Source organism: Trichogramma pretiosum, unplaced genomic scaffold, assembly GCF_000599845.2.
Source record: "Trichogramma pretiosum strain Unisexual culture from Peru unplaced genomic scaffold, Tpre_2.0 scaffold4, whole genome shotgun sequence".
NCBI classification, from domain to species: Eukaryota; Metazoa; Arthropoda; class Insecta; order Hymenoptera; family Trichogrammatidae; genus Trichogramma; species Trichogramma pretiosum.
In genome coordinates this window covers 407382-416984 of record NW_019641688.1, presented here as the reverse complement: position 1 = coordinate 416984, position 9603 = coordinate 407382, and the positions used below count along the sequence as shown (strand labels likewise).

The 9603-nt window shown below is 42.1% G+C and overlaps 1 protein-coding gene across 1 annotated transcript; it reads right to left on the bottom strand.

The window, feature by feature from the left end:
* Nucleotides 1-7835: 7835 nt before the first annotated feature.
* On the bottom strand, nucleotides 7836-9448 carry LOC106656211. Its single transcript, XM_014376969.2, has 2 exons — nucleotides 9234-9448; nucleotides 7836-9150 (listed from the first exon to the last, which is right to left on the bottom strand). The coding sequence occupies exons 1-2, from the start codon at nucleotides 9381-9383 to the stop codon at nucleotides 8683-8685; spliced, it is 618 nt and encodes a 205-aa protein (XP_014232455.1). The 5' UTR covers nucleotides 9384-9448; the 3' UTR covers nucleotides 7836-8682.
* Nucleotides 9449-9603: the final 155 nt, after the last annotated feature.

Sequence of the window (9603 nt, the reverse complement as noted above, 5' to 3'; positions counted from 1 at the left end):
TCATACGGTTCATTTTTCGAATCAATCTAATTATAGGATTACGATTTTACAACGTAAGTGAATTAAGCGGGTTTTAAAATTAGCGATGATCTATAATCCCAAGACAATTGACTTTGCTCTATCATTTTTCACCCTTGCGCTCAACACTCTTTGGCGACGACACTGTGAACCAATAGTCGCGAGAATAAATCGGCATTTCATACTTTTTTTATGACAGGTCAAGCTTCATAATTAAACTGTAATTAAACAATTCAATTATTAATACATTTAGCACGCACAATATCAGCTAAATACAAGCGACTCACAGACTATCACATTATAATGAATTTAAAAACTCACCCACAATCTAGAGATATCACCGGCACACGACTCCAACGACCAATAATTTATTTCTATGGCACAATTAGGCCAAATTTCTTTCTCAAATTTCGATCTCTTGCTCTCTTGAGCAGAACTGCACTCGCAATTCGCAAAAAAATTATCGGTAAACGATCGGCCGCGTTCGAGAGGTCTGGCTTTTCAGTTATTAAAATTTATTTATAGGTATAATCGCAATCAATCCAATTATAACTGATCGTTTCACTGCATCGTTCGGACGACGAATTAACACGTCACTCACATGATCTTAACTTGCTCGGAGCACGAGCATTAAAAATTCATTGCTTCAGCTGGTTTGAAAAATATACCCGGAGAAGAGCTCATTAGCTGCGTCCAAGCTCGAATCTCCTGCGCGCACACGAGATTTCGTTTCAAGCTCGCTCTGCAGCACTCAAACTACACATGTACGCTAAATCCGTGCGAGAGTAGAGCACGCGGGGGGTTTACAGTTTAAAAAAGGGTGTCTGCAACATAGCCCGTTGCATCCTGCAAGAAAACGCGCGGCGCGCACTTTGACTCGACGATGAGTAATGAGGATATTCGTTAGCCTCGGCTCAAAAGTTAACAATTCATATATTTTTGCCGAGTGAAAGAGAGCTATATATGGAGAAAAAAAGTGCGAGAAAGACGAGAGAGAGCTGGAGACTTGTACAACGCAAAACTTTTGCGCCCGAGATCGCGATCGGCTGCGCCAAGTTGAGAGCTCGAGCTTTTTTCTTCACAACTACTTACCTTTTCAATGCGAGTTTTAACGACGCGAATCCCCTGCACCTCGGTATCGCCAGCTGCAAGCAAAACGTTGAAAATTTTATGCTACATATTTGATAATGTTCCGTAAAGTTTTGATCTGAGCTGCATTAGATATAGAATCAATAATTAAAAATGTATCTTATCGACGGGGACAAAATTACGAGTGTCAAGGGTGTGTAGCATAATATAGTGTAGGCACGAAGTCAAGCGAGCGAAACAACGCACTCGAGAACCTCGATATGGAAATTGCCAAAGCAAATATTTTACATAAACAGATGTGGATCGTCCACGTACGTATAACATATCCAAACATCGCATGCATCTCTGCGTCGTCGGCACACACGCGCACACATCCACCTACACACAGAGAGACACTCGTAATGTAGGACGCACATCACCTTATAGACTCGTTATTTCTGCGTATCGGCGCGAGCCTAATGATTTCGTGTGCGCCTTGCGCGCGTTTCGTCACCCAGAATTGCTGCTGCTGCTTCTGCTACAAGCAGAATGCTATATAGTAATAGTAGATAGATGTAGTTTGGCGCTCACGCAGGGGGAGCAGCGTGTGTTCTGATTGCGCGTCGAGCGACACGTGTGCATCTGACCGTGACACATGCACGTATGTGAGTTGCTGCTACTGCCGTAGTCGTCGTCGTCGTAGTCGTATATATATCGCGCGCAGTATATTTCGACTCCTGATTTGCTTCGCGGCTCTGCACACGCACGCGGGACATGCGGGATCGCCTCGACGATTGACGGCACCAACGTATACACTAGAGCAGAGATTTTTCGGTGCGGGGGTGCCGCTACATACTATATAGTGTATGTACAGCGCGCGTCAATTTCGAGTGACCCTCGTTGCGTGTGTGAGACGATGCGAGGACGTCTCTGTACTATTTGGTGAATTGGCGCGCAGCGATCGTAAGATTGATAGTTTCACGCTCTAACAAAACGAGAGATAAGAGAGCGGAAAGTGATTTTACAAGCAGGCGAGGGATTTGGGGAATGGAGGGTTGTTGCTGCTGCTGCTGCTGCTGCTGCTGTTGCTGTTGTGCAGGTGGCTATACAGAGGGGGTAGAGGGAAGGGATATTTTCGCTTCTTTGCACGCACTACTACGGTGCAATCGAGACCCCGGATAACGAATTAAAAATTTGAAGGACTCGAGAGTCTGATTTTTTAAGTTGACTGCGGAATTAAATGGAAAAGAGAGGGAGAGGGGAGAAGGGTAAATAACCGAGTTTTTTTCGTGCAATTACTCTGTCGACGAGGAGTAAAAAAATGTGCATCTATGAAAGATGGAAAAATTACGCAATCATCGTGTACTCGGTATATTATTAAATACATACATAATTTACAATGGTGGGAAAACAGATGGAAAGCGAGCTATTAAAAGTAATTAAAAAAGCTCCGCTCACCTTTGACGCACGCACGCATACGTATACATAGTGCGTAAGCTCGATGAAAATAAAAAATACTTATACATATTTTTCAATATCATACGAAACGGGAGATGGAGAGAAAGAGAGAGAGCGCGACTAGTGAGTTTTTCTGTAAAGCTCAGAAGCTTTTTGCACAGAAAGAGAGAGAGAGCAAACAGCAAGTACCTATAAATTCAATTTATAAATTCTGCCTACGCTCGATGTAGGTATATGTGCTGTGTATTACTATACATCACAACATTGTATGTACACACATGGAATATAGGTAGACGGTATATACATATTACACTCTCGATATTCACACACGCGCGCGCCAATACCAGCTATATGTATAAAGATACGCGCGCGCAGTGCGATCTTTTATTTATGCGCCCCCTTATTTTATTCGCCGATGCGCCTGTATAATCCATATTCCATTTTTTCTCTCTCCCTTCGCCCTCCTCTCGCTCTCTCTCTCTCTTATGCTCAGAGCGCCGGGCTTCGGGACTATTATATATTTTTTTTTACTCCATGCGTGCACCTATCGAGACCAGGTACGTAGAAAGAGAGAAAGAGAGAGAGAGAGAGTGAGAGAACCTCTTCTTCACAGTGGAACTCGAGATTATTTTTTCGATATTTTCTTGCCTCTCTTTCTCATTTTACTCTCTCTCGCCGCCATCATTTTTCCCAAGCTCGCTTTTTTGCGATTTTCATTTCATCTCTTTGTCTTTTTCCCTTTTTCTATATAAGTGCGAGCGTGTGTGCGAGGTGCCCTCTGCACCTTCGGATTTTCTCTGTCTCTCTCTCTCACTTTCGCATCTACCTCATTCTTTTTCTCGAGTGAAAAAGTACTATGGCCACCAATGTGTGTGCAGTCAAACCTTGGGGGGAGAAGGAGACAGAGAGACAGCGGGGAAAGGGAGGGTTATTGAATGTCGATAACAAATAACCGCGGGCGCTGCTTGGGACGCGAGAGTTAATAAAGATATTTGACGCGGCCCAACATAATTTTCATCGATTCTCCGGGAGCTGTAGCAGCTTTTCCTTCGATAAATCTCAGACGTAATCTCACGCGCAATGCGCCCGCACACGTATATATAGCGTGTCTGCGAGTTGTATGTACTGCAGCGGCAGCAGCAGCGACTCGGAGGAAAAATTTATTTTCTACCCTCTTCGTTCTTCTCTTTCTCTCTCGAGGCTTCTTATACGCATCGATGCCCGTAAGCCTTAAACACTACATTGAAAAATTGTGCGTGGCATGGATATTATATACGGCGTAAAGTCGACAATTGTACAGGTGCAATAAGGGAAAAGTCATACCCAACGTATACGACGTCTAACGGTATGCATATCGCAGGCGTAACATTTCTTTTCGGCATGTCGTATACGTTGTGGCGCGTGTAAAAAAATTCATGCTCCGCGTCAGGATTGTATAGAATCTTGACGTGCTCAAGGTGGAGAGGAAAAAAGGAAGTGAAAAATATAAAAAATAAAATAAAACGCCGACGACGTATACATAGTAGTGACAGAAGGGAAAAGAGAAATGCAGCACATATACATAGCGACCGCTGCTATACATACATGTGTCTCTGTGAGCTGTGTATATATATATACGCGAGCTGTGATGCGCGCATCAAGGCAGAGCTTCACGATCTGTAGTTTGAAAATTCTCGAGGTAAAAATACTAGTTTTGCCTGGGATGGATCGCGGCTTGTGTATGTGTGTGTGTGTGTGTGTGTGTGTGTGTGTGTGTGAGTGTAAAGGTAGGTAGGTAGATAGGTAAAAAAGCCACTATCTCGAGAGCGCGTCGGGCAAGTCCAATCTTCTCTCGTTTCCTTTAACTTATTTCCGTGTCTCTAGGCAAAAGGAGAGAGAAAGAGAGAAAAAGAAAGAGAGAGAAAGATAGAGTGAAACGACTTTGGATTCGTGAAGACATCGTCGTCCTCGTCGTCATCGTTGGGTGAAAAACCGTCTTTTTCGCGTCGGCTGCTGCTGCTAACACGGCTGCGTTCACACGAGTTATATTTCTTGTATGCGCTCACGTACTGCTGCGCGCGTGAAGAGTATACGAGTATGCGGTGGTGGTGCACCAGCGGTGTATACGAGGATATGCAGAGAGTCAAATAGTGAAAAAGAAGGCAGTAGTATTTGAGGCGAGACACAAGCACGCAAGTCCTCAAAGAGTGTACAACTTCTTTGATTTTATCGATATTCGCAAAATATTTTTCACCACAAATATTTCATAAAAATATTTGGAAAGTGTTTACCTTCGTCGCGTCGAGAAAATTACAATCTATAATCAAAAGCGAGAGACCTACGATATTACAATACATGAGCGCACGAGGCAGCAGAGTAGTTGTATAGCATACAGCAGCAGCAGCAGCGGCGGCATCAACGACGACAGCAGCCGTCGAATCGGCTAATCAGATTTTCCATACCGATGCATCTATGCGGCTGCTGGGTTTCGAGCAGGCTGGCAGGCAAGTGTGCTCGCTGCTGCCACTGCATAGCATTGTTCTCTATAGCGCAAGAATCTCTTAACCACGCGGCGTATATATCACGTATACAGATATATGTTATATGTATATGTGTGTATACGGACGCGCGAGCAGTTTTGGCGCGGTGGCATGAGCTCGAGTCGAAAATGCTTGACGTACCTCGGAGCGAGTCGAGTTAATGCAGCTCAAACAGCAGCGGTCGCACAGCTTGCTGCTGCTGCTAAGAGAGAAAGATAGAGAGAGCGAACTTGTATATAGTCGCCATTGGCAGTGCTTATATGCTACTTTAAACGACGACATATTCTCTTGGGACTATATACAAACATTCACGTACACACACACACACACACACAGACTCACGTGTACTGGAGAGAGTCGCCTCGTTAATTTTCATACTCGACGCTACGGAGTGTTTTGCTCGAGTTATCGACATGCACATCCTCGAAGAACGGAGCAACATGCAGTGACGACGACAACGACACACATATGGCGCCGCGCTTTCTGTGTTTGCTCTGCTTTACCGCAGCTATTTGCACTATACGCGAGCTGAACAATTAATTCATTCGTTTTGCTTTTTATTATTCGCGATGTGTACGGTGCACTTCGTGGTTTGCTCGTTCTTAAGTATATGCATATAACGACGCGGAAACTGCACAACATGAACGTCGCGTCATTGTCGTTCGCGTAAATAACTTTGCTATATATTATAAGCTGGATAAAGAAACTAATATCTATAAAAGCGTGCCCTAGAAGGTAAAAATCTCGCTTCCCTGTGCTTTGTTGCATCACGAGTTATAGAAGGTAAAAAAAAAAGCAGCCACCGAGCCCGTTTCGCTTCTTTGACAAGTTCAACCCGGCAAAGTAGGATTATACCGTACAACAGGTGCATTTTTAAACAATGCGTCGCGTAATAAGGTGCAGCGGCTTCATAGACATGCTCCAAGAGCCATGCCCCCCTGGGTAAGGCTTGCAGCGCACGTCTTTTTCATTGAAAACGTGCGCAGGACTGCAGCAGCTACTTCGGTCGAAAATACAGTGCCGATCCTGTAATTCAGTAATGCCTTTGTTCGGTACAGAGGTGCATGCAAATAACAGAGAAATGCTTTGGCGCAGCTCGACGCTGCGCAGAATCGATGTTCATAATCCAACGATCGTCCGCGCGCCGCGAACGAAATTCACGTGACATAACATGCCCGACGCATCGACAAGCAGGCAGATGATTCTCTCGTAACTATGAGGAAGCGATGCGCGCTGTATTCACGCTTGTACGAGGCAATCACGAGTGTCCATCAATTACAACGCGATGCGAGATGAACAAAAAAAAACATTAGCCGCTTCCATATCGCTAATTTATGAAAAATTTATTTTCTACTATAACATTAATGCTTTTACTTTTTTTTATAAACAAAGTGCGCGTAACTTACGCAACGACGTTTTACATAAATTGTTCATATCGTGCATACATCATTGAGCGGAACAAGCGAAAATTGCGCTGGCATATAAATTCTTAAGCTTCGTCGAACGATGCAAAAAAGAAAGAGGTAAAATTAACAAAGGAATTTATCGATATATTTACGGGCACAACAACGCCAGCAACAGTGTGTACCAATTCAAATATAAATGCTTGCAGCACATAGAGATGCAGTTCGAGTCACGAGCTAAACAAACGCCTCGACTATGTGCCTGCCTGCCTGCATATATATATGCTGCTGCTACACGCAGAATTGCAACAAATAGAGAGGACGTGTGTGGCTTATAACCGCAAGACTTTCAGATTTGCAGTGTTAGCAGCAGCAGCAGCAGCAGCGATTCGAGCATTACTCTTCATTGCTGTCCCCGCGCATCGTCGTTGCCGACTTTCCCAATACAAAGGTCGTATATAAACATTCGAACGACCTCTCGGCGCGCTATTCACATACACACACACATACGTATATATATATTTCAAGAAAGGACTTTTACTCTCGAGGCTGGGACACAAGTGCGAGCATCTTACGTACATAAGCTGTAGGCGCGAGAATAATGTCGCATCGAGAAAATTTCTTATGCCGCATATGTGCATTTACGTTTCGATGTACATTTTCTCGTGCACGAGCGCGCCGCACAGACAGTTAAATCATTCTTCTCTGGGTACAAAAATGATACGAGTTATTCATGGCATATCGATGTAATGCATCGTAAGAGTGCAGATTTAACATTTTTTTGCGTTTTGAATTATACAGAGCTACACGCGTGTCACGATCGAGGGTATTGCTATATTAATACATATTGGGTTGATAACGTATTAATCGTCTTGAGAGCAAAATACATGGACACGCGCAGTTCAGGCTCGTTTCGTAGAAATATCTTCATGCACGCGACGAGCAATGTGTCCACGTTTTCGCGATTCAAGTTTTTGTCACTTGACAATAGACGTAGATAATTTTTCATTGAATTTGCAGGAAAGTTGGAAAATATTTAAAAATCTTCTTGTGAAAAGTTATGAGCAAAAAACGTACACAGTGTTTAACGATTCAATTGTGATTAACGTAAGTAAATTACGAAACAAAGCTTGCAGATACTAACACAATTGAAGTACCGTGAAAAGTTACTAGGATTATAAAATTGACATCGACCAAATTAGCTTTAAAATAAAAAATATCTTTCATTTACCTCAAAAAATTTATTGTTTTTTTTTTCAAGTATGGTTGTTGTTTTTACATATTGAAAAAATATAAAGTAGAAAGAGTTGATAATATTGGTAAAAGTTATCTAAGAGTGTTTGAGTGATGTGCTACATCAGTGTGGGCTTTGAGGTTTATTTTTTGTCCGAACGTCTTTCCACAAATCTCACATGCATAGGTGGTACTTTATGCAACGATTTGACATGTTTAAAGAGACCAGATCGATTTTTATACATTTTTTCACATAAATCACATGCATAAGTAATGCCATTGTGCACCTCATCGATGTGCCTCTTGAGATCCCTTTTAAATGAAAATTTCTTGCCGCATACATCACATGAGTGAGTGACGCCATTATGAGCGGCATCAATGTGATTTTTGAGATGGCTTTTACTTGAGTATTTCTTTCCGCAAATATCACATGCATGAGTGATACCATTGTGCATCACATCAATGTGGTTTCTAAGACTACCCTTCTGTGAGTACGTTTTTCCGCAAATATCACATGTATGAGTGATACCACTGATACCATTGTGCGCTACATCGATGTGGGACTCGAGATTACTTTTTTGTCCGTACTTTTTTCCACACACGTCACACGTATGTTTCTTACCGTTATGCACCGAATCTATGTGGATTTTGAGATTACTCTTGGTTGTGAATTTCTTTCCGCAATTGTCACATGTATAAGTGACACCATTATGCACCTTATTGATGTGCCTCTTGACATCACTTTTAAATGAAAATGTCTTGCCGCATACATCACATGAGTGAGTGACACCATTATGTGCGACATTGATGTGGCGCTTGAGACTATTTTTTCGTCCGTACTTCTTTCCACACACGTCACACCCATGTTTGTTACCGTTATGCACCGAATCTATGTGGACTTTGAGACAAGTCTTTTGTGTAAATGTCTTTTCACATATACTGCATAAATGAGTGACACCTTTATGCACCGTACCGATGTGAGTTTAGAGACTCTCCTTCCTTGTAAATGGCTTGCCGCATATATCGCATGAATGACTAATACAACGATGTGATGATTTGACATGCCTATTTAGATTACACTTATTATCTGAACATATCTTTTGGCATATTTCACATACATGGGTTGTATCATTATGCACTGTATTGATGCGTGTTCTGAGGTTATGTTCGTCGTCCAACTTTTTTGTCACTGATCTTGTTTTATTATGTTCGACGAGTACACATTCAATGTTCAAATTCGATTGTTTTGCAACGTCGTCAGTAATTTCTTGTTTTACTTCCCGCTTGGCTTCTATTTTAATTATGTCATGAGTTTTATAACTATCTTCTTTGATTTTCTCAACTGCTAATAAATCGATGTCGAGCTTGACGTCTTCACATTCAACAACTATTTCTATTTCATCATTTAGTTCATTTCCATTATTTTCTTCATACTTTCGAAGGTTATTGGTCTATCGAAAAATTATGGCTACATTAACATTTTCAAAGAAATAAACTACTTTATATTAGTAAAATATAAATTATCAATACTTACTGAATTTTCTAGCACAAACGGTAAGAGTTGGAAGTTCTTTAGATCGGGTTTCTCATCAATCATTTCAGAATCATTTTTGATAAGCGACAAATCGCAAGGTTCTTTCTTGACTCTTGCAAGAACACAATTAAGTATATCACTGAATTCCATCGCTCAAACGTGGTATTTTCGTTAACAATTAATCTTTCGGCGATGATTACACAAATCAAGCTAACTACTCCAGTTTTTTAGAAAAACTGTATCGATGCGAAGGTTATGTTGGACAAGCTCCGCGGCACAGTCCTCCTTGTAATGTAGCGTTATGGCATGCGCACCAAAACACTGCGTGCTGCGGGCTAACGCGGAGATAGTGTGACGTAAACAACAGAAC

Coding starts and splice junctions, on each gene's coding strand:
- LOC106656211 (XM_014376969.2), bottom strand. CDS start 9,383: ATGGAATTCAGTGATATACTTAATTGTGTTCTTGCAAGAGTCAAGAAA. Junction 9,151..9,233: donor CGTTTGTGCTAGAAAATTCA/GTAAGTATTGAT, acceptor ATTTTTCGATAG/ACCAATAACCTTCGAAAGTA.